General features: G+C 46.5%; 1 protein-coding gene across 23 annotated transcripts in view; it reads right to left on the bottom strand.

The window, feature by feature from the left end:
• Positions 1 to 25,395, bottom strand: part of TCF7L2 (transcription factor 7 like 2) — a 197,061-nt gene that overhangs the window by 72,227 nt on the left and 99,439 nt on the right. For 9 of the 23 annotated variants that reach the window (XM_060125476.1, XM_060125471.1, XM_060125475.1 and 6 more), the window contains exon 5: positions 680 to 823. The exons of the other annotated variants lie outside the window; for them this stretch is intronic. In XM_060125476.1, the coding sequence (XP_059981459.1) occupies positions 680 to 823 (144 nt within the window). The remainder of the gene's footprint in view (positions 1 to 679; positions 824 to 25,395) is intronic. 23 annotated transcript variants of the gene reach the window in all.

Genomic DNA, 25,395 nt, shown 5'->3' with positions numbered 1-25,395 from the left:
GTGCTTTTCTGAAGATGAAAGCATGTTCTAGATGTTCTTTATTCTTTGGGACTACAAATTTGAAGAGAACTGTCACTCTCAAGCACCGAGCAGTGTGGGGTATTGACATCGTATTGAATTATTTAAAGGAAATTAACAACGCGCTTCCTGTCCTTGGAGAGTGACATCTGCCAGCAAAGCCATTCACGGGCTGCCTCAGGAAGATACCACTGCAGAAGGGCGGGCGTTGCCCAGCACCTTGAATTCTAAAAGAAAATCTGTAAGTTCTAAAGAACAAAGACAAAGTTCAGGTGATAACTTCTCTTCCACTGGAAGCTCTGAAGAGTCCCAGGAAATTGTTTCCTGGGGGTCAAGTTTAATGGGATAACGTGTTGCTCATCATTCTCACGGAAGCTCCGCGGGACACCGGACCACGTGGCTTTAACTGGGAGCCCAGCGCCTCGGGTTCGCGGGACCACCTCCCTCTATACCCTGTCCTGGTAAGCTGGCATTTTTATGGCTATGATAAACCTATCCGTGGTCAGCACACCCAGACATCATGGCACCCGAAGTGACAGCGATGTGACGGGAACTGGGGACCACGGCGGTGGGCACTGCCCTAGCGGGAGGTAAACTTTGGATGGGCGGTTTCAGTTCAGAGTCCGCTCATCTCATACCGTCATTCTGCTCCGAGACCTACCTCCAAACACCAGGGCTCCCCAACCTTTTGTAAGGAATGGCTCCTTTTCATGTCCCTGAAGACTTGAGTGCTGACAGTGAAGTCTGAGGGGGGGTAGAAGTGCTGACAGTCATGTCCCTGAGTGCAGCAAGGGAGGGGGCACTGCTGCCAGGAAGAAAGGGGAACAGAGTGAGGCTCGGGAGGGAGGCGGGGTGCAGTCAGCAAGGCATTCACGGCCCCCAGCCTGACTTCCTGTCCTACCCCCGCTTCTCTCCAAACTCCAAGCGGGGAGGATCATGGTTCCCCGCACGAACCCAGAACTCTTCCACCTCCCTGCTGGCCAGCGACATCTTCAACACAACCTCCTCTTAGCAGCCTTTCTGATGCATCCCTTCCCGCTGAGCCCACCCTTGACCATCGTTCCCCCTAGGGACACGCCACTCTTTCCTCTGAGAAGCCCGCTGGCTAGCATTTTCTCTCTCTCAACTTACCTTACTGAATCTTCCATTAGTTTAAACCATGTTGATATTGCTGCTATTTCTACCCTACAAAACTGCAATTGTATAGGGTTCCACGCAATGCTAGAGCTGTCTGGGGAGCTGTCTTAATACCTTTCCCTCTGCCAGGCTGCCGTCTTTTTGAGAGCAGCAACTACACTGACATATCTGGACCCCTTGAAAGATCTGGCAGCTCACACCCTGAGGGCTCAGGAAGTACGTGCTCTACTGCACTTCAACCCAGCTGGAGCCCTACGATGAGCGCTGCTTCTCTGGGGTTCTGGACAGGAATGTTCATATTATTCCGCTATTCCTCACAACCACCCTGTGAGGTAGGTACTACTGTCGTGCCCATTTTACAGACAAGGAAACTGACTCAGAGACGTTAAGGAGCATGCCCAAGGTCACACAGCTAGTAAATGGCGAGGGAGGGGGGGGACCTGGACCAGGTCTCAGTCAACTCATGGTGGTGCTATGTGGATGCATTTGCCTGTCCAGATGTTGACTATTGCTCTGTAAATGGGGTAGAGAATTGAGGGGTGTTAAGAGCGACGTGGGGTCCAAGAAGGGCTATTTCACAACAAGGAAATATCATTCTAATCGCCTTTAAAAAAAAAAAGAAAGAAAAGATCTATGCCTTTTGTGTTCATTGCAAAGGATTATGTCTTCCTTTACAATGAAGTTTATCTGCCTTGTAAGAAGTTTAAAAACTTCTCCACTCTAGTTTTTAAAAAGTTTTTTGTGAAGGAAAAGCCCATGAACAAATTTTTCACCCTTTTTAATCCCACATAATAGAATTCAGGATTAAGAACATGAGATTGAGCACAATATCTGCTATCTTATGTCCTGCTATTCACTGAATAGCAGGCTGAGCATAGTGGGTACCAAAGACTCTAGGAGTTAGGGAAGCAATGGAAATACGGGCAGATCTACAGAACAGCAGCCACGTCTCCAGAATAACTTACATGGTTCCCATATAACCTGGTCCTCCGATGGGGGAGGTGGGGGCTTATCCAGGTGGATTAAAACCAGCCGAAAGCCATGTGAATACCCAAATTGAGAAGAAGCCACATCTCCTGCAAACTGGTGCTACTCTAGGGCCCTTGCTGCTTGCAACTGTCCCCGAGGCTGGACTTTTAAAGTCACCACTGCCTGGAGCCCCAAGCTCTGCTCCCAGGAAGGGCAGCCGAAGCCCCAGAGGAAGCACTGGTTGCCCATCCCTGGAGGTCTCTGGTCTCCACCCAGGAAGCAGAGCCTCCCACTCTGCATTTCTCCACGGGGCTCGTTTGTAAACAGGAATGTGAGTCACTGGGCAATCATGAGTCCATTTTCAAGATTAGCCCAGCTTGACAACCAAGGTCCTCCTATTCTGCCTTGTCGCAGCCGTGACTCACCTTAACTGCCTCCCACCAAAGGGGCCATGGTTTAGCCCTCCAATTGTTCCTGAAGGGAACCCAGCAATATGGGGGTTTCAATCCTTGTCTGCTTATTTTGTTTCCTAACACAATGCTGAGAGCAAAGAGGCAAGGTTCCCGAGGGCAAGCACCCCAGGACTTTGTAAAAGAAATGTATCTAAGGTTACCACAGACCACATTCTCTTTATTATCTTCCCATGGCCTTTCCTTAGGGCCTGTACTCCCACAGGGGCTTGCACACAGGCTTGTTATGCTCATGGGCACGCACGTGCACACACACACACGCACGCCTCTGTATAGGATCTAGATACTCTTCCATTCCTGGGAACCTCAGAGCCAAATCTGCAGGTCACGCCTACCAATACTGTAGGATCTACCAGCTTTGAAATGTGTGAGATTAACCTTACCCCCATCTTATCCTAGGGGTCTACCCTGCTTTGCTCTTTATTCTAATTTCCTTAATTATTCATTTCTAATCTTTTTACATAATATGAGGTCTTATAAGCCAATTCAAATCTGGGGGCTAGGGCTTCCCTGGTGGCGCAGTGGTTGAGAGTCCGCCTGCCGATGCAGGGGACGCGGGTTCGTGCCCCGGTCCGGGAGGATCCCACGTGCCGCGGAGCGGCTGGGCCCGTGAGCCATGGCCGCTGAGCCTGTGCGTCCGGAGCCTGTGCTCCGCAACGGGGGAGGCCACAGCAGTGAGAGGCCTGCGTATCGCAAAAAAAAAAAAAAAAAAACCCCCCCAAAAAAAATCTGGGGGCTATAAGATGTCTTATAAACAGATCCAAATGTATATACAAATACCAAATCCTTTTGTTCCACGACAAAACTCTAGTTGAGCCTTTCCCTAACAGATCTAAGACTCTTCGACACATCCTAAAGATTATGAAGGCAGATGTCTGCCAAGTTTTCTGCTCAGCATCTATTCATGCTTTTTCTGGTAACAGCGCCCTGAATTACACAGCAGGTACCACCCTCACTCTCAAGCCATATAGTCTGGGTAGAGTGGACCCTACCCCGACCTGCACGGAGGGGTAAGTGTACTCAGTCCAAAGGCGCTCAGCACATCACACCCCCTTACCCAGCCACCGATTCAGAATTGTGGGGAAGATAAAGTCTCTCTGGACTCAAACCTGCTTCCGTGCAATGAAGTCAACCTGGAGGAGAGCAGAGTCAAGGGCTGGAAGGAAGTGATGTCCTGGTATATGGGCCCCCGGATCCAGCCACGCTACCTGTATACTTTTCAATTATGGGTCAATACACTCATTTTCCTTAGGCCAGTTTGGGCTGGGCTTGAGGAGAGAGAAGGGCACCCTGACCGGAGAATTCTAGTTGCCTTAGAATGACCTCGATAATCGTCCATCCACACATCAAGCAGTAACGTGGAAAAAACTGGAGACGCTCCAGGAAAAGTAAATGAAGGCCTCACAAGTTTCATGCTCCAGGCATGATGCGGGGATTATTACAAGGCAATATATTGGAGTAAGTGTCTAGTACTTTTCAAAATAAGAATGAACGTGGCTTGTGGCCAGTCTCTGGGATGGGGGTGGTAGCCTTGAGAAACCACACACCTGCTAGAACTGTCACTCGGCCCTCCTCCTCTAGTGCCTCTGAAGCCACCAGCTACACTGACTGACTCTATTAAGATGTGGTCTCCAGAAGTTGAGGCTGTACCATGTCAAGACAGACATGGCAGGTTTCATCTTCTCTGATGGCTTGACCCCTGAGGACATGGGGTGTTGACCAGTTCTGGACGTGGCCGCATGGAGCAGATCAAGGTGTACCACTAAGAAGTTAGAGCATTAGTTGAATATTCTACTATTTGGTTTCTTTATGAGCTTATAGCCGCCTTCAACAGGTGGCTGGGCAATATTCAAATGTTAATGCAACAGAATGGAAACCAACGAGCCAGAAAGTACAAATTGCTCTGCCAGGAAAAATAAACACAAAAGAAAAGAATATAGGAGGAGCTGAAAAGCATTTAAAAACCAAAACCCTTAAATATACTAAAGCCTCCAGAAATAAAGATTTTCTATGAAATTTGTTATTCTGACCAAATTTGGCCAACAGCCAAGAGCTGTTGGGAGAATTCTAAACCCACCTCTTAGGGCAGGAAGAAAAGGCAAAAGCTTTCAATTTTGTTTCAGTAAAGTTTGGTGTGATTGTTAACTTTATATGTCAACTTGACTGGGCCATGGGGTGCCCAGATATTTGGTCAAACATTATTCTGAGCATTTCCGTGTTTTGGATGAGTTAAAATTGGTAGAATGAGTAAAACTGAATGCCCTTACGAATGTGGGTGGGCCTCATCCAATCTGTTGAAGGCCTGAATGGGAACAAAAGGCTGTTCCTCCCCCAAATAAGGGAGAACTCTGCCTGCCCAACTGCCTTTGAGCTGGGACACTGGGGGTTTTTTTTTTTTTTTCCTACCTTCGGAATTGGACTAAGACATAGGCTCTTTCTGGGTCTCAAGCCCACCAGCCTTTGGACCAGAACTAATACCATCAGCTCGTTTGATTCTCTCAGACTTCAACTACAGCTACACCATAAACTCTCCTGGGTCTCCAGCTCACCAGCTGCAGTTCTACGGGCTCGTTGGTCTTCCTAACTGCATGAGCCAGTTCCTGACCATCAGTCTCTTTTTCTACTTGTCTGTCTGTCTGTCTATCTATCTCCTATTGGTTCTGTTTCTATGGAGAACCCTAATATATTTGGGGTTGTGTTTTTATATGTTTTCTCCCCCCAAGCAAGAGGGAAAGGATTATTTGTGGGTCTCTCAAAGATATCAGAATTGTGAAATGGAATGGGTCTTAGAAATCATGGAATTGAATTCCTTATGATTTTTTAAAATCTCTAAGTCTAGGCATAAAACTAGGACCTACCCAGGACGACACAGCTAGAAAAGAACAAACCAAAACCCAGGTTTTAAAAACTAGGAGATAGGGGTTCTATGCATAACATGGACGAGTTTTATTTTGAAACTGCAGCATCTTCGAAGGGACAAGAAATCCATTTGAGAGAAGGACGTGGGCAAGTGCCCTTCCACTAAAGAAGCAAACTGGTAAAATGACAATTCTTTAAAAATTGGAGGGAGGGCAAAAACCTCTTATCTCTTTATCATTTACTCACATACACACGCACATGTGTGTACAAACAAGGACACCAAAAACAAATAAGCAACAGCAGGCAGCCAGCCATCCATCCAACCAACCAACCAGAGCCCACACACACGTACATAACCTCGAAAAGAGATTTCAGGTCTACAGGTCATGCTGATCTAGCTTTGAGTCCATCAATAATTACCACCTCTGAAGGTAAGTTAACTCTGGTGGGAACTACTTACGTTTGAAAGATCTTGCCAAACAACACAGATGCAAAAAAACTGGCATCACGGCTCCAGGCAAGCTACCATTTTTGTCATTAAAGGTGAAGCCAGTTTTTCCCCAAAACAGGATACCATCACAGACGTGGCAAATGTGTGCAACATTATTTTTCATGATTATTTTTCCAAAATGTGAGTGTGTGTGAGTGACAAGGTGTGAGAGTCTATGTGTGGTGCGTGTGTGTGTACACACTGAACACCTGTGTGCATACAGAGATAGGCGGGTATCCTCCAATATGGAAGACAGTGGCCTGCAGTCAGGAATGGCAAGTACCCGGCTCACCTACGGTAGCTCCCTCTTCCCTTACCCGTGTCAATATCACCTGGCCACCCTGCTCAGAGCTGGCATGTGGTGAAACGTAATCATCACCCCTACACTCAAGGGATGTAGAAATAAAGTCTGCCTTGGCCATTGAGGACCTCATCTTAGTGAGAGAGAGACCAGGATCCAAACAGAATGAACACAAAAGGAGCCGATGTTAGGTCAACCCTTAGCCTAGCTTTTTGCAAAGCACAGTTCACCTCTTCCTCAGTCTCAGCGGAGAGACAGATGTGGGGCCTCACTGTCACTGCCACTTCCCACCAACTAGCTGTGCGTCCTGTACTTCTGGGGCTCAGTCTGTCAAGTCACGTGAGGGTGCTAGCTGCTAGATGACTTGTGAGGGCCCTGCTCACCCTCCAGCGTGCTCCAGTGCTGCAGGGCGAGCAAAACGTAGAGGCAGGGGATACAATCAAGTCCTCCAATCGCCCTCAGTACAAATCCAACGTGCCTGGATATCTAGACGTGGCCATTACATAAGAGGCGATATTTACTGAAGAAAGTTATATTCAAGGAGAAAAGGCTTTCTTTTACCAGATAAAATATCTACATGGCCAAGGAAAAATATTTTAGCAATAAGGTATAACAAACGGGAATTTGTAGCATCATTTCAAAAGGTGTTTATTAGTTTAAAGAAAATGTTGCCAACTTTTGTTTTCTAGGGGAAAATAATACTTCTCAAGAAGTTGAAAATAAAACATACTTTTTAATTATGGTATAAACAATGAAGGAAAAGTCATATAAAATATCTTTTGAAGAACTGGGGATAAAGTTTTAAAAAAAGTTACTTGAGTAATTTTGAATAAAGGACATGCTTTTATTTTTTAGCTGACATCAACACTAAATTAACTGACTTAATTGACTAAATTATTAGTTATGTCAAATTAACTAAATTAATTGACTAAGTGAAGGCAAGGCTTTCTGGGATGGTGATAATGTGAAATAGCTAACCTTAATATTGGGAATTTAGCTAAGGCATGCAAAAAATAAATGAAGTTCTAATAGACATCGCTGGAACACTAAATGAAATCCTTTCTACGGCCAACCTCATTCCTTGGACACCCATACACTAGCAGAGCACCAGTGCATCTTTCCCATCCGTTTCCTCAGACAGTGATGAGGTTCCATGGTGACCTCAAGCAGGTAGAAAAGTGAAGCTTTTCCCTGCAACCTCCATCTCCATTATTTGCATATGGAACTGAGAGATTAACAGTGTAATCTTTCCAGACAAGCAAAATGCCAACAAGCTCATGAAAAACCATGCTCATCCATTACTTTGAGAGAACAGGAGCTGATTCACACGTGTGAGCAGAGGACCCCTATGGAAGAATTGGAGGCAGAAGCTCAGGTCCACTGTGAATCCAGCTAATAAATAAATGTAATATCGTGCTGTTAATGAGATTTTTGCCAAAGGATAGCTCCTCCTCCCAGGAAAGCCTCCGGGAAGGGATGCGGGTCTATATGACGCCCCTGGGGGCCATGAACAGCACTGCGCAGAATCAAGGGACCAAGAGGGGGAGAGAATCTGATTGGGATTGGTGATGTGTACTTGGTAATCCTCTCTTTAAAAACCAACATATCGCCGACAAAAAAAAAAAAAGCACCCAGAAATGGAGCTGAGAGGTTGTAAAGACAACACAGAGACCAGGTGTGCCTGGGGAGCTAGTTACTACTCAGGAAATTTAGAGTACTTTGCTCTGAAAAAGCAAGCAGCGGAGATCAACAGCACCCTCCTCTCGGATCAATGGGGACCAAATGTTTTAAAATGCAAATAACAGGTTTCTAGTCAAACCCTGGAACTTCTCCTGGAAATGTTTTTATAATTCACATCTTGTTAGCCACAGGAGCCCCAATTAAATGTCTTCTCTTCTCATTTCTACTCACCAATTATTAGCATTAGATAATAACATACTATTTTCTGCTAATATGTTTCCTGACAACATCAAACTCCAGAGGGTCTTCATGGTGCAATAACTGTGCAAATGACGGCTAACCGACGAGAAAATGTTATTTAAACCTTCTCAGCGTTTATGAAAAAACAAACCATTTTGGCTGAAATGCATTATACTAATGGCGTAAAAACTTACTGAATTGAAATAATTTGAAAAAAATGTTCTCCCCAAACATCATGAAAGAGGGACTCACACTGCAAGGATATAAGGTTATAAATATTCAAAAACAATGGACGATATGTGGAACCTAGAAAAATGGTACAGATGAACCGGTTTGCATGGCAGAAATAGGGACACAGATGTAGAGAACAAACGTATGGACACCAAGGGGGGAAGTGGCGAAGGGGGAGGGGGGGATGAATTGGGAGATTGGGATTGACATATATACACCAATATGTATAAGAACCTGCTGTATAAAAAAATAAGATTCAAAAAAACACACAGAAAAAAAAAAAAGGATGCCCACAGGCAGGACCACTCTTGACACCATCTCATTCAGAACGGGAAGGTACATGAGAATTTGGGGAGAGGCTTGCCAGCTCCATTCTCTAACATCCCTGGTTCCAGAATGACAGTCATCCCCCAGCTGTCATCCCCAGAACGAATCACACTATTGCTAATTTCATAACTTGAGCGGCTGCCACCATTGTCACTGGGCACACACCTGGGACACCATAACGGGTCCTGCCTGGACGGGGGTGATGAATTCTCTCAGGACTATGGTATTCGGGGTTTCTCAGCTTGAAAGGGAAAGTCGGAGCCACAGGATAAAAGATAAGGGGATGAGACAAATTATCCCATCCACCCAAGTTGTTGGCTATTCTTCTACCCCGAATACTTATATTTTTAATAAAGAGAACCTTGAGAGAGAAAAAAAATCCTAAATTGTGTGTGTGTGTGTGTGTGTGTGTGTGTGTGTGTGTGTGTGTGTGTGTGTGTGTGTGTGTGTGTGTGTAGAAGGCAACAGAGACAGTACACCCATAAGCTGAAGGAGTCTCCATCCTGCTCCCATTTCTTCTCACCACTAAATGGATGGGCCCTGCTAACGTGTAGTCAGGCCCAGAAAAATCACTCACATATTCTCACTGAGATGGCTCTGAGGGAACACCTAGTTTTCAGAGTTCTCTTAAAGACTATTCAGGTTTCTTGGAGTGAAAATCATCTTCATATGGCTCACATGTGCAGCCAATAAAGAAAAAAACTCACGTGTGCCCTGAAACGTTTCCCCTCAAAGTACTTAAGGGACATGAATGCCAAAGACAGTCCTGGAGGGTAGTGATCGGAACTGATGACCAAGCGGCTGACCCAGGCTGGGCCCACCACCCTGAACAGAGAAATTCCACCTTCGGCCACATCAAATCAACCACAGTGCAGACGCGAGCCAGTGCAGCAAATCGGGACAAGATGAATTTTCCTATCTCCAGAGTGTCAACATATCTGGGCTTCTTAATATTTACAACAGGTAAAACTAACAAACCAAAGCAGTAACAAAAAAGCAAACCAAATATAAAACAAACAGACTCCCTAGACCTCTTCTCATCACAGTCTTAGGTGGATGCCATTTGAGTCATTACCACCTGAGGAGAAAATAAAGAAAAAGGAGATAGCGGCTATCAGGAACAAGTGTGAGTCACTGGAGATAAAATCTTAATCCTTGGTCAACATACAGAAAAACTTACTAGCAATAGTTACTACTTCCATAGATTAAACGCATTCAGTGCCTCCGGGAGACCCAAACTCTGAAGTCATCTTTATCCAATGTTTGGTTCCAAGCAGAGTCTGAGGAGGTTAAGTATGTCTTCAAATACGCAGACCACTCACAGACTTGGAAATCTTTGCCTTGTAACAGTATTTATCATAAGAGCACTTAACTTCCGATAAAAAGGAAAGGGATAATTTCAACAATTAAATACGGTCTAGATTAATATTTTTAAAATTCTGAAGTTTACCATCAACTGATAAATGGATCAATAAAATGTGATCTATCCACACAATGGAATATTATTTGGCTATAAAAAAAGTAATGAAATAGTGACAGACGCCACAACATGGATGAATCTTGAAAACACTAAGCTAAGTGAAAGAAGCCAGTCCCCAAAGACCACATATTGTATGATTCCATATACGCAAAATGTCTAAAACAGACAAATCCACAGAGACAGAGAATAGATGGGGAATGGGGGATGAGTTGGGGGAAATGGGGAGTGACAGCTAATGGGTATGGAGTTTCTTCTGGAGGTGATAAAATGTTCTAAACTTGATTGTGGTGATGGTTGCAACTCTGCAAATATACTAAAAATCATTAACGTGTACACTTTAAATGGGTGAACTGCATAGTACGTGAATAAACTAATTTTTTAAAAATTCTGAAGTTTCAGTTGGTCTAACCACCATTATCGTATCTCTAACTGCTTTCTATTTGAATTCTGAGCACATTTTATTTGAAACGAATACACAACTCTGGGAAACAGGCAGGATAAGAATTATCATTCCCATTTCACAGGAAGCAGAGGTCCAGAGACCTTCTGTTTTCTTTCCACTGACTGGCTAGGTTTCCACAGGGCACAAGGAGGAGTGTGAATTATGGAGAAGTCATAGGTCTTACCGTTCCCCCAATCAGGGAGGGATTAATATCCAGCTCTTGCCAGATGTCTAGAAATGTATATGGTTCAGTCATGCAGACATGCTACTGAACAAAAGACACTGAAAAATAGCACTTGGATTACTGGAATGCAACTCTCAATAGCATGAAATTCAGGTTAAACAATTGAGCTAAAAAAGCAGGGCAGGAGGAGGAGTCATCTCAAGTTGGTATCTGGTGGGGTGAAAATATACCCAATTAGATGTGGCCATATAATTTTCACATCAAACATCTTGCGGTCCCAAAGGCAACTAATAGCACAGCTTGCTGTGGATTTTCCCAAGTTTTCAAAAGCAATGACAGCCCTCTTCGACAAAGCCATTTAACATAACAGAAGGTTAAAGTGGGAACCACAAACACTTGCTTTTCTTAATTTACACCTTTCATTTACTTCCCCAGAAATGTCATGGAGGAGCCATGAAATTTATGATGTACTGTTCATACATCATATGTACGGCTCCTTTTAAGAATAGGATTTAGAAAGCAGAATGTGAACTCTAGAAGGTAATCTGGAGCTATACCTTAAAAAAAAAAAAAAAAAATTTTAGTATTCCAGGAGAAACAAGATGATTTGGTTGGGTCTTGCACTTAAATTTTTTTTAAAAAAAGGGGGGGGGGATGGAGAGAAAATATTAGGTGAGTGGGAAACTAGTGAGTTTTGACAAATGCAAATATGACGACTTCACATCATCTATTCGACTAACCAGGGACCATCAAAACCCGTTGCTGGAGCACAGCAAACAAAACACAGCTCACAGGGGCTTTTCTCTGCATCACAGACTTTTGGAAGCATGAGAAGCTACTAACTTTTAAATCATCATGTTTGTGTAGTTTTAACCATTTCTTTTTTTCTTTATTTTTTTTTTGAAAAATACTCTAGTAAACCACTAAGGTATTTTTTAAGTACATAAAGTCATTGACCAAAAAAAAAGACAACTTAAAACACACATTGGCAAATTGGGATGTCATTCATTTTAAAATATTCTTTCTTAGTCCTTAGACTGTTCTTTAGTTTCAGGAATAACAGAGGGATGGTTGCTCAAACACTCACGTTAAAGCAGGACTTCTCAACCTCAGCCCTACTGACATTTTGATAATTCTCTGTGATGCGGAGGGGGTGGGGGGGAGGCTGCCCTAGCAGTACCTCTGGCCTCTACCCACTAGATGACACTAGCATCCCCTGCCCAGCTGCGACAACCAAAAATGCATCCAGACGTTGCCAAACGTCTCCTGGAGAGCAAAACCACCCCAGCTGAGAACCAATGAGTTAAAGATAACTGGCCTGAAAATTCTCCTATGACATGGACGGATGCAGAGGCCCTAGCTTGAAAAGGTACCCAGATCACAGCAGCAGCCGGCAGCAACAACAAAATCAGCCAACCTTCATCCAAATCCTCCAACAGCGATCAGTTTCGGAAACCCAGAAAAATATGATACTGTAAACATCCCCATGAGCCTCCTCAGTGACTAGTGTGTAGCCTTCAACTGTGTGCCAAGGTCCCATAGTGCCCTGCAACTCTTTTAAGCGTCCCTAATACTGTCATTCACAAATGAAGGGACAGTACTAGCAAGATTAGTATGTGTCTAAAGGCGGGGTGGGCATGGTCCCCAGTATGTTTTGGTCTCTTTAAAACCACAGAGCTGTAGTAATCTGCTGATCTATAATAGATACCCCAGTCGCTCAAGAAAACCCAAACTACTCCCTCTTCAGAGTGGGGGGAGTCTATTGGTAGCCAGACGGCAAAACAATGAGATTTTTATCTCTGATCTCCTTAATGAAAGAATCCAAAGAACAAAATACAAAATGGAGCCCAAGTCTAATTCATAAATCCAGAAGGTTCTGCATAAAGTGAGTCTGAGGATCTACGAGATCCCAGAGGATGTTTGTGCTCAAGCAAGAGACGGGCAGCATCAACACCCTCGCGGACCTCTGGTGGATTTAGTCAGCCTGCCGACGGCGCTCGAAACCGCCACGGGAAAGCATTCCTCTGCTCACCAGCCACGAGCACAAGAGGTCACAGCAGTGCCAGAGGGAGGGGGGCCAAACCCCAGACCCATCTCAAGACCCCGGTGCCTCCTGTCCAGAGCGGAGAAACGCTGCGATGCATCACCATTCCCGGGGTGTGGTTTGTTTTCTGGACGCCATGCCAGCAACTCCCGCTGGGAGCCATCCAGGCCACGGGGATGGGCGGCAGTCTGGCTAAGTGACTCACGCCGAGGCCCACAGGTTGGAAAGGCTTGCAAGAATAAAAATGGGAGCGGGAAGCAGCTCCGCAGGGAAGAGTCCAGAACATCCTGTGACCCATTTAAATCCAAACCCTCTCGTGATCATCAAAAGCTAGGTTTCCAGGGTTGACACTCACCCAATGACAACTCGATGGTTCTTTCTCTACAGACCCCGAGCAGGAAGGGGGCCCAGGAACTCTGCCTGCTGTCCGAGTTCTAGACTGGAAAGACACCTGCTTGAAAGACACAGAGATCCACCCAGGTGCAGTGGGTGCGCGCCGCGCTCTCCCATCTCACGCCAGGCCACCCGGCTCTGCCCTATGGAAACACAGCCAGTCTCCGGCATCCTGGTGGCCTCGTGGACATGAGCGGTGTACTGACTCTAGTTCAGCATCCAGGTTCATCACTCAGCACTTAGCACCTGAATTCATTAGGCCGCCTCGAGAAGCCTGGTCTCCGCGTTTTTATCTAACACGCCAGAAACATCTCAGACCCAGTGCCAACCCCCATATCATTACCATGATGTATGCAGGGAAGCACCCTGCATCTTGTTTCTCTTCGCCCCAAAAGGCAGACAAGAGGGCTTCCCTGGTGGCGCAGTGGTTGAGAGTCTGCCTGCTGATGCAGGGGACATAGGTTCGTGCCCCGGTCCGGGAGGATCCCACATGCCGCGGAGTGGCTGGGCCCATGAGCCATGGCCGCTGAGCCTGCGCGTCCGGAGCCTGTGCTCCGCAGCGGGAGAGGCCACAGCAGTGAGAGGCCCGCGTACCGCAAAAAAAAAAAAAAAAAGGCAGACAAGAAACAAGAGCTAGCCAGAGATCAAGGCAAGAACCAAGCTATGAGCTCCCACCAAGTCACTGCAAATAAAAACTTCTCAGTTTCCACTGCCAGTCTTACAAGCGTGAATAACATGGGTATCGGCTCCTCTTATCTAAGGAGTGTATAAGCGAGCGCGTCATCTGGAAGGCACTTTCCCCATTTATTAACAGCAAGTTGTCTGAACAGCCACTCTCCCTGGGGCACGTGACTGAAGATGGGGCACCCCGACTCTGCTTCCTCCAGCACCCACAGAGCCCCAGGCCGGCCCCCAACCCAGAGGAGCCCAGTCATCTGGGATGGCATGGCAGTCTTCCGGGGATCTGCACCCGTGTGACCTGCCTGAAGGGGTTTGCACCATCCCCGCTGTTGGGGTCGCTGACGCCCCGGGCTGCCGAGGACAAATCTCCGTGGCAGGCTCTGCCGTCTCGGGCTCAGCTTCAGTTTCAGCTCGGGCACCTCGGGCACCGACAAGGTTTGGACCCGTGCCCAGTCCCAACACTGATAACATTCCTTGCAGCTGCCCCCCCAGGAACAGAAAAGGTAAAAGATTCCTCCCTCCGATGTGTGAACCAGGGGAGAAAAGCCGGGGGTGGGGGGGGGCCCTGGGGGTGAGAATACAGAAAAGGAAAGGTTTCCTGAAACTCCCCTGGAGCCCCTCTTAGCACCAAGGGAATCGGTACCCTATCTCCACCTCTGTTCCAACATCACAAAAGACAGATACTCAAGCTTCTGCGGCCCAGTGTACCCTCAAAGCAGGAATTCCCCCTGGAGGTGAAGTTGAGGGAGACAGCGTTTAACCCTCTCCCCACCAACACTGGAGTCGCCACCAGGCAATCAGAGGGAGGAATCCATGGGTCCCGGGGCCAGAACTAACCCACCAAGCGTTCCACTACTAACATTCCAGCATGCTCGTCTGTCCTCACGACGACCTCTTGGGTGTTTCTATCTTCCGGCTTCTTGTAGCAAATAGGGGAGTGAGGCAGAGTTGAGGGAAGCAAAAGGACACTGACCTCCAGAAGGCTGAGGCGAAGAGGCCACCTTGGGCAAGTTTCCATCATAAGTCCCTCACTTTACTAAGTGAAAGGAACCAGACCATGAGGTGTATGATTCCATTTATCCAATATGTCCAGAAGAGGCAAATCCACAGAGACAAAAAATACAGTAGTCGTTGCCTAGGACTGGGAGGAACTGGGGAGAATGGGGAGTGGCTGCTCATGGGGACAGGGGTTCTGGAGGGAGGTGATGAAAATATTCTGCAACTGATCGTGGTGATGGCAGCAAACTCTGAATATACTACGACCATTGAACTGTACACTTTCAATGGGTGAACTGTATGGTATGTGAATTATTTCTCAATAAAACTATCGTTAAAACACAAAGTTTAGCCATCGCAAACATGGGGCTTTCATCCTCTTCTGGTTGAGTCAGCTTTAAATGGTGTCTCCTGGACTAAAAGTAAAGATAATCTGGAAGGTCCTTAGAAAGTATCTGGATAAGCTATTAACCTGCTTGAGACTCAAGCTACTGGTACAGAGCTAACAATGTTATCTACCTTAAAATGTCACAAGGGTTCAATTCCAAGGGGAGGTAAAGAGCTTGGCACAGTGCCCCGGACATGACAGGCGCTCCATAGAACGCACCTGTTTTGCACACCCTCCTGCAGGAGGTCTCAGAGAGAAAGGCCAGGTTCTAGAGAGAAGGACTGGCAGCCATCTTTGCCTCAACCCTGTTGCTTTTTTCAGCATTCTTTCCTCACCTGCCATATTAAGAGTGTGACCAACTTAAAAAGCAATTAATAACAAATGCCAAAGTCTGGGAACTCTATGAAAGCTGTATCTGCAATGGCAGATCCTAAAAATATACTGCATACCCATTCCTACAGGGCTCTCCTTTGCCAGAGGGTCTTGCCCCTATTCAGCAGATGGGACACAGCAAAGAGCACAGGGAATATGCCCAGGATTACACTGGATTCTACAGAAGGAGGTGTTATGACCAGTTCTTAGCTCCAAAAAGGCTAACCTCTATGATCACCTTTACAAGCGAAGGCAGAAAACAAATGAAGAGCATCTAGTAGATACCAGAAAAAGAGCTAAGAACTTCACACCTGTTTAATGCAAAATTCAATAATTATTTTTAGAAGATGTTGGGGGTAGGAGTTTATTTATTTATTTATTTTTAGCTGTGTTGGGTCTTCGTTTCTGTGCGAGGGCTTTCTCTAGTTGTGGCAAGCGGGGGCCACTCTTCATCGCGGTGCGCGGGCCTCTGACTATCGCGGCCTCTCTTGTTACGGAGCACCGGCTCCAGGCGCGGCAGGCTCAGTAGTTGTGGCGCACGGACCTAGTTGGTCTGCAGCATGTGGGATCCTCCCAGACCAGGGCTCGAACCCGTGTCCCCTACATTAGCAGGCAGATTCTCAACCACGGTGCCACCAGGGAAGCCCCTAATTTTTTCAGACTGACTCCAGCTAATTCCCCCAGGGAATCACCCTAACACCAGCCAGTCATGTGACCCAATGAGAGCTTCCATCTTCTTACTTGATCCCCCCTTCCCAGCCTCACTGATTGGTCCAAACTGGGGCAAGAATCCCACCAATGAAAGCCTGCGACACTACCCATCCTCCAGGACTTCCCACCAAAGCTCTGCAGTAGGAGGAAACGAAGACAACATAGAGAGGACACACTCAAAGGGCCGATGTGCCCTCGTGGGACAGCATTTCAGTTATCCCTTTAGCAAGCTCTACCTCTGCCATTCCCAAAAGTTAGTTATGGGAATCAAAGAACTCCCCTTTTCCTTGTTTAAACTTGTTCCGGTTGGGTTTCTGATACCTGTCACTACAGAATTCCATTAAAGGAGTTTTGTGGGGTTTTTTAATGTTCTATACAAAGGGGGAGGGCATTCCAGATTAGGTAACTTTGCTCTAACACACAGGTAATAAGGAATGGTGCCCAACACCTTGGCCAGCCCATCTAGCTCCAGAGCCTTGGCCGGTCCATTCCACTACACCATCCCAACCCACCACTCCTACTAAAATCCTACGCCCTAAACAGGACCCCAGGGCATTTGGTGAGGCCCTTAGTTTGCCCTTAGAGTTTTCAGAGGTTGTCTCCAAAATACATATGTGCGTACTCAAGTCACCAGCAAACACAGAAGGCCCCTTCCCCCAAGTAAGCACCAAAATGATCAAACGTGGACTTCTCCAGGTCTGTGTGTGTGTGTGCGTGTGTGTGTGTGTGTGTGTGGTCCACCTCACACACCCCACACAGCACCGTTCTGTTACTAGATGTGATGGAACACAGGACTTCTACTTTGTGGAAGTGAATATTAAAAGACAAGGAAGATATCTGTAGAATTAGTGTTTAGAACCTAGAGTTGGAAATTAGCAAGTGGAGCTCCCCAGCACAAAAGGCTCCACCAGTGTTTGAGTGAACAAAGTGTTTGAATGCCCTGAGTGAACACACTAAGCACCCAGCGTATACGCAGTCCCCCAACAAGCAGAAGACCAGATGGGTCTACTTCTTTAGACACGTCCCAATTCCATTTCTGAATAACGTCCGAGTGTTTGCGGTTGTTCGCACGGCCCCAGCACATACTCCCGGAAGGCGTCCGTGACTTAGTCCGGCAGAAAGAAACAGGCTCCCGTTACAGACACACTTCTCCCTCTGAGCTAGACACACCATCGTGCCCACCACACCCACCATCCGCCCCTGAGGAGGTCCACCCCACCCTGGGCTTCACCCCACCATGTGCAAGCGCCTCTCTGATAACTGGACTGGAGACAGCATGTCACCCAAGGACAGCCAAGGCTGGACAGTGGCCATCAACAGGCACAGACACACCAGCCAAACAAGGGGTAGGGAACCAAATTCTCCCTCTTGGTTTTTTTAGGGTTTTGGTGTACTTAATCGGGAACTCAGAATAAACTGGGACATAGAGAAGAAGTCCATGAGTTGAAAGGGCCGAGGTGGAACGTGAGTGTGGAAGTGAGGAGAACAGGGGATTCGGGCAGAGAGCATGACGGTGCAGAGACAAAGTGGTCTGCAGACTGGGAAGGGTTAAGAGATGATACACAAAGATGAGAGGAGACAGGCCCAGGGCTAAGTAAAGATGAGAGGAGACAGGCCCAGGGCTAAGTAACATCTCGGCGTGGAGCAACTCCTGCCCTGCCGTCCCTCCAGCAGCCTGGGGTTGGAAGCAGTCCCCCAGTCCCAGGACCAACGGCCAGCGGCCCCTCTCCAGCTGTTGAATTCCTGTCTGTGTCTCCAGGAGGCCAAACCACTACAACAGCATCTCTTCTTCCCGATTCTCCTGTGTAGCCTTAAAATAAACCCCGCAAGACTCACAGGAACCGAACTGCAGGCTCTGTTCCCCAAGCCCACATGCTCCCCGCTTTCCAAGCATCCTGGACCACTCACAAGGGCTTCTGGGTCATCACCATTCAGGTGGGCCCATTTTTACCCAAATAAATAATCTTGTTCACTGTCGACAGTGCGCAAGAGTGTACAGAGCAGAGGGGCCGTGAAAACCTTGTACACAAAAAATCGTCATATTTTGTTCAAAATGGGAAGTTGGTGTAAGCTTCATGAGTCATTTTTTTTTAAAGGGGAGTTAAGTCTACACTGTTCTCACATGTCATAAATGGTCTCCCAGGACTGTTATCTCCTCAGCAGGTTTAATAAGGCACTTAAGACTTAACAAAATACTAACTTTCTAAAAGGGACTTCACAGTTTAACTGAAGTCCATAAAGTTATACCAAATGCCATGGAGGAAGACATGTCCCCAGTTAGAGGTTCTGCGGCCTCTCCCATTGCGGAGCACAGGCTCCGGACGCGCAGGCTCAGCGGCCATGGCTCACGGGCCCAGCCGCTCCGCGGCGTGTGGGATCTTCCCGGACCGGGGCACGAACCCGCGTCCCCTGCATTGGCAGGCGGACTCTCAACCACTGCGCCACCAGGGAAGCCCCCAGTTAGAGGGTTTTAAAGGGTACCCAGAGATGAAAGAGCGAAGAACAAGTTGAGGAGAATCCTAGCCCTCCAAGATTATAAGGCTCTGTCCACTGACTCTATTTTCCATTTTACAGTCACAGCGGAGGCAGAGATCATTGAATCACTAAGTTTCCAAGCTATAAAGGACCCAAAAAAAGCCCAATCATACATAACCCCTATTATCTTTTTTAAAATCTATGAAATAAAACATGCCATGACTTGCCCAGGGTCACATGGCAAGTTTCTGACAGGAGTAACAAAGGACTCAGTCTCCCTGGGTCTGAGCCCAGGCCTCATTCCCTTCTGGCCTGGAATTTAATTTTCAACACATTGAAAGTTTCTGTGAAATCTAAACATAATTACATCAAAAGTCTAGCACTACTTATGAAATCTAACAGAAAAATATATTGCCTCTCAGAAGCTTCACCAGAGAAGCTTGGCAACAAAGAAAAATTATGGCTAAGTATTTCGGAGGGGGGTGGGGGGTACATAGAGGTTTGTGGATAATAAAATCACTTCCAACCCAAACTGACCCACATTTAGAAGTCCAGATCCAGTTAATCTGACATCAGTCAATTCTGTGCTGCAGTCCAAGCATTTGAAAATTTACTTTGGGCTGAGTAGCACCAGAAGATTCTTCCTGCCACTGGTCTGCAGTTCATTTCTTTGTATGACAACCTCAACACCCAGGACTCCAGTCCTTCTGGAGCTCATCCTACAGGCTCTTAACCGGTAGATTTAGTTCAAGGTCCTCAAAGTATACATCACTGTCCAATTCACATAGTATGTTAATAACTGTGGGCTATTATGTTGATTTATTCAAAACCGCTCGTGGCAGAAACACATACTCTTTGGGCCGTTCTTCCACTGTATGTTCAAATGCATCACATTTACAGTAAGGTTAATGCGAGGTGCCCATTCTTCCCGAGAGAATACAGAAGAACGGTAATACATTAAATCCTCAAATATCGCCTTCTGATGAAGCGTCTGTAATCATTGTTCCCATTGCTGCTTTAGCCCAACCCTTCCAATGGGGAGACGGGCTAAGGAGAGGTTGGAATGTGGACATATTTTCAATGGTGTGCTGATGGAGAAGCAAGCTTTGCACAGCAGCCCAGATTCATCACCTATCAATACTAGCACCTCCCTTTAATGGTCAAAAACAAGGTGAAAACTTGGAATTGCAGAATCTTCATTAACAGAATCCTGTAAAATTGGTCCACGTGATCTTCTAAGTGCTGATCTTTGGCCGATCCCGTCTCAAGACTCTGATTTGCTTTTATTCTTTCAGCGCAGCTTAAAAACCTGATCCTTAGGGGCTTTCCTGGTGGCGCAGGGGTTGAGAATCCACCTGCCAATGCAGGGAACACGGGTTGGAGCCCTGGTCCAGGAAGACTCCCACATGCCGCGGAGCAACTAAGCCCGTGCGCCCTAGAGCCCGCGACCTACAACTAATGAAGCCTGTGGGCCTAGAGCCCCTGCTTTACAACAAGAGAAGCCACTGCAATGAGTAGCCCCTGCTCACCACAACTAGAGAAAGCCCGTACACAGCAACGAAGACCCAACGCTGCCAAAAATAAATTAATTAATTATTTAATTAAAACAAAACAAAACAAAACAAAAAACCTGGTCCATACAAATCCTACACCTTTACATGATTGGAAGTGGGTCTGGAAGTTTCTTACGTAGCATTCTTTTGAAATTTAGAGTTCCAAACTGCCCAGCTTTCATTCAAATTATAAACGAACACAGGCATAGCTTCTCCATCCTAAGATTCGCATTGTTCCTCCATGTTGACATTTCTGAAATTTAGATGCATATGATAGGTACAGAAATGTAACACAGGAGTGTTTCTTTACTCCCTGAAAATGTGTTATTAGATTAAAGGCGTATCTTACAACTGTTGGTGTATTCGATTTAGAAAACACGGTACTGCCAATAGTCATCGTCATGCATTTCTCTGGCAGGTTCTTGCCTTCACACACAGACACAAACCAAATAATAAGAACTGACATAGCTTTATTTTGATGCAAAAGACTTATCTGCAAAGCCCTCCAAGTATTAGCAGCACCCCCCTCCTAAACATTGGGCAAAGCAACATATCCTGTTTGAAAAGCTGTTTCTCTACCAGACTCACAACTTCTCTGACTTCTCATTCCTGATGACAATCCGAGAGGGAGACAGTTATTATTTTCCTCACTTTACTGATAAGGACACAGATTGGTAACTTCCCAAGCTGACAGAGTGAGGAGCCCGCGGCTCAGGGTGAAAACCAAAAGGCGTCCATCTCCAAAGCCAGTGCTCTTAACCGCTAGGCTGCACAGCCCTGCCCCTTCAGAAGCCATGCTTATCCCCCTTCTTTACAGACGAATAAGCTGAGGCCCCATACTAAGACGAAGATAACGTAACTGCAGGTGGAGAGGCCGGGCAGCGGGAGCCAGATACTGCGCGGGTTTGGAGGCAGGAAGTACTTTTTCCAATGCACTAGGCAAAAGGTACAGGATGGTCCCAAATGGCACCCTTGAGATAATGAATGAATGAACGAATCAATGAATCCGTGTGTCCTGTACTTTGCACACCTGAGTATTTGGGATAAAGTTTCCACTTATATGAATGGATCTATGGACGCCTTCTCGTCTCTGCCCTTGACCCCGCCCGAAATGTTTCCCAAATGTCTGGATATTACATTCCATACTTCTAAACAAGAGGCTACTTTCCCCACATTCAAAACAGGCCTTCTGCCAACCCATGAGCTTGCCGGCCTGGTAAACAGCCCTCACACTGGCCACACTAACAACCTGCCTTACTCTGGGTTCCAGAAGGAGTAGGTGGTACCAAAGAGAATGCAGCCTCTGGGAGCTGGAGCCCTGCCTGACCCAACTTCCTGGCTTCTAAATTCGATGAGAGGCAGGTCAGGGAACCTGGCTACACTTACTTGTCTCTCTGGAGAGTGGGATAACCTGGGCATCATTGACTAAAAGCCTTCTTGTCACTGGATGCGTATGTGGGGAAACATGAAGGCAGAGCATTATTTAGATGAACAATAGCAGTAAACAAGTTCAATTGCACGGCCCACTACTCAACACATTCTGGCAAGACACTTATTTATACTTCAGCTGAAAATCTATGAGCCTGCCTAGAGAGGGGGCGAAATTTCACTTGAAGGAATGACAGAATATTTTCCCAGGCCCTCGGCTGCTTCATTAATGCTTGCCTTATTTGGGGAAAAAGAAAAACTGGCTGAGGCATCCGTGGTAGTTTTACATGCCGTGAACTGGCAATGTTTTGGAACAAAAAACAACTTTTGCGCTGGGTACTTATGGCATCATTATCGCATTTTCCAAGCCCAGCTGCGGCGCTGCCAGGGAAAGAAGGAAGGAGCTGGGGAACAGTAGTACCTTCACCAGCGGCAGGGCTGAAACAAGGGGGCTTTAGAATAAATCTTGGTCCGTGTGCACATTTATGGCAAAAGAACCCATGTGCATTTACCTTATAAAAGTGTTACAGGTAGGCATACTTATGTAATTTATTTAATGTTCTTTAACATCCATGCTTACTTAGGTTTCATACAATTTATTAAGTTTTCAGTCTGGCCTGCAGAAATGGGAAAAATAAAAGCAGATGTGAACGGACTACCCCCATCTAAATGTTCACCAACCTCCTGCAAAGCCTGGAACCAGCTAGGAAATACCTCTGCGGCCACCATTTGCAGCCTGCCCTGGCCGGGGTCCTCGCTTCCATCCAGGAGAAGCCTAACCTTAAAGGTACAAGGGTCTCTGCAGCTGAGTCAAAGAATAAAAATCTCAAGCAAGAAAAGCTTGATGCCTGATTGGAAGCCTGGTAAACATCACAAAGGAAACATTCAGGAGATAAAAAGCAAGATGGTGGAGGCCCAGCCAGACCCAGCCAGTCCTTAAGAGTCTCCAAGTAGCAATGTACTCCCCCCTCTTCCTTCCTCCCAGGAGTCCCCTAGACTTGTCTATTTCGGGAACCCCACAGCCTTTTAGGAACTTCCTTAAACCTGCCTGAATGACACACAATCCACCCGTCCAACAGAACACATATAACACACTTGTACTTGCAGGCACACACATCGATGAGCGTGCACGGACACGGCCTCTCACACACACACCCTTCTCCTGCTCTGCCTAATCTTCCTGCGCTTGGCCCTGTGGTTTAATATTGACCACATCTCTCGGCACATTCCCCTTTTTGCTAAATAAAAACTCTTTCATGGCTCTTTTCTTGGCCCCTTTTTCTTTCTCCAACCTCTGGCTCCTTGGGAGAGGCTCAGAATCACCCAATTTAGGGGTCTTAAGAGAAGCCAGACCAGAGGAGAGGGAGGGCTGGGAGGCAGAGGTAGTAGATTCAATCCAACAGCTTCAGGTAATAGAATCAAAATACTGTCAGGTGTCGTTTCCTTCAGCTCACAGAGCCCACACTCCTTCCTGGGGCCACCCAGGGTCCACTGAGGCTCCCACCTCCTCCGCTCTCTCCCCGGTCCTCATCGCTCCCTCCAGCCAGAGCAGGGCCGTTATCTCAGGCCATCTCGGCCCATTCACCAATACAGATGGCTCTGTAAAATGTCACTGCTTCATTGTTTAAGAAACTGGGAGGAAACAAGGAGTATGTTTTTGGCCCATCATAAAAGCAGCCTAAGAGTTTGGTTTGGGGCCCCGAAGCCAATGACTGTCAAAGGGAAGTTTATTAGTAAATACAAGCATTAGCCTATCATCAGAGAGTGTTTCTCTCTAAGGTCAAATTCACATCTCCAAATATTATTGTGCTAAGAACAGAAGACATGTAGACAGTGTGTGTGTACGCGCGTGCATGTGTGTGTGTGTGTGAAGGGGGGATTGTTGGATTGTTTCATGAGCTAAGAGCTATTTCTTGAAGTTGAGCTATTTCCTAAAGCTGGGCTTAGGAAGGCTATCCCCAGAGAGATGACAGGAAGTGTGGGACTTCATAACAGAAACACTGTCCTAACTGTGAGCTCTGTGATCAAGTAGGGGAGAGAAGACTAGAATGCAAAGTTCCCAGGTCCAGAATTCATTCAGTGCATTGTCTTCCCTAATGTAAAATGAGAAAGATGAGAAATTTTATGCACAGTCCCCCCTGATTATTCATGGTATATGTGTGTCTATAAACACACACACATTCATCCCCCCTCCCCCCACCTCTGTTGTTAATATTTAAGGAAAAGCATCAAACCCAATTTATTAGTCAATCTTTGGTAGTAAAGAGTTCAAAATGAAACCCTCATTTATTTATTAAGACCCCAGAGTGTCCCTCAGGCCCAAGACCCCAGGGGATTGTAACAGACCACAAAGCCCTGACCTCCTGTCTTGCTTCAACCCCTTCCCCAGCTTAGACAACTCAGTTGCTATTGAAATATCTAATGGGCCCTTAACTGGGTTGATGTTTTACCTAGCTGGCGTAAATGAAATAATCTGGTCTGGAAAGACTAAACTTCACTATTATCTGTTATCCCCTCTCTGGCCACACACCCCTCCTGCCCAAAAGGGGAGGGAAACAAAAAAGGAAAAAAAAAAAAAAGCACTAGGGCCGTACAAGAAACACACAACAAAGAAATGTGACCAAAGGCAGTAAAAGACACCCCTAATATCAGGAAACTGTTGACTTCTATTCCTACCGGGTTTTACCCAGGCTTTTAGGGAAACGCGGTGCGGTCCACCTTCTCGTGGCTTCACGTGGATGTGTTCTGCGGGCACATGGGAAGTTAAGAACTAACTGGGCACTGAGGTGCTTCCAGTCTCGGCGTGAGGCAGCCACTTCCAAGATGGCGCGGCAAGAGTGAGCAGAGGTTGGGCAGAGAACATGGGGGTCTGAGGAGGGCCTCCTGAAGGTGCCTCCGGAGTTTAGCCATGGAAGAGGCAATGAAGGACTCACTGGATGGCTGACGCTCAGTCGTCTTCATAGAACTCATTTCTTCCACAGGAATAACATTTCTCCTGAACGGTATGTCCACACTCTTTCAGCCATGGTGTAAGTTTAACCTTTCCCTCTCCATGCCCTCCCCCAACCCCAGCAGAAGTTTTCTAAGAGGAGTCTCCTATCCTTTGTTAACAACAAGAATAAACAGATGTAGAAAAGACGGTATTTGCCCCTTTCCTCCTATTTCTTCATGTCATGCTTCCAAAGCTCCCTTTACCTCTAAGTCACCAGAGAGTCTTTTAGAAACATCTTCTAGCTCTTGCGTAGGAAGAGACTGAAAACACCCATACTCTCAAGAGGGCAGGTAGTGCCAACTTTTAACTCTTAACCTGCTGGTGTGGCCACCAGCTGACAAACTGGGAATTCCCTTTGTCAGGAAAAAGATCAGAATATAGACTGTATGGTTCCAGGGGAGAATCGATAACTGTCAGAGCGGGGGAAAGGGAGAAAAGGCAGACACTTAACTCACTGCCCTTTCATCTCAATGGAAGAACAAATTTCCTAGGTGACACTGTCTTTTCTTTCCTCCAAAGTCTTGTCCAGAGAAG

Source organism: Lagenorhynchus albirostris, chromosome 16, assembly GCF_949774975.1.
Source record: "Lagenorhynchus albirostris chromosome 16, mLagAlb1.1, whole genome shotgun sequence".
Lineage (NCBI taxonomy): Eukaryota > Metazoa > Chordata > Mammalia > Artiodactyla > Delphinidae > Lagenorhynchus > Lagenorhynchus albirostris.
The sequence above is the reverse complement of the archived record's forward strand: the minus strand, read 5'-3'. Positions and strand labels throughout refer to the sequence as shown.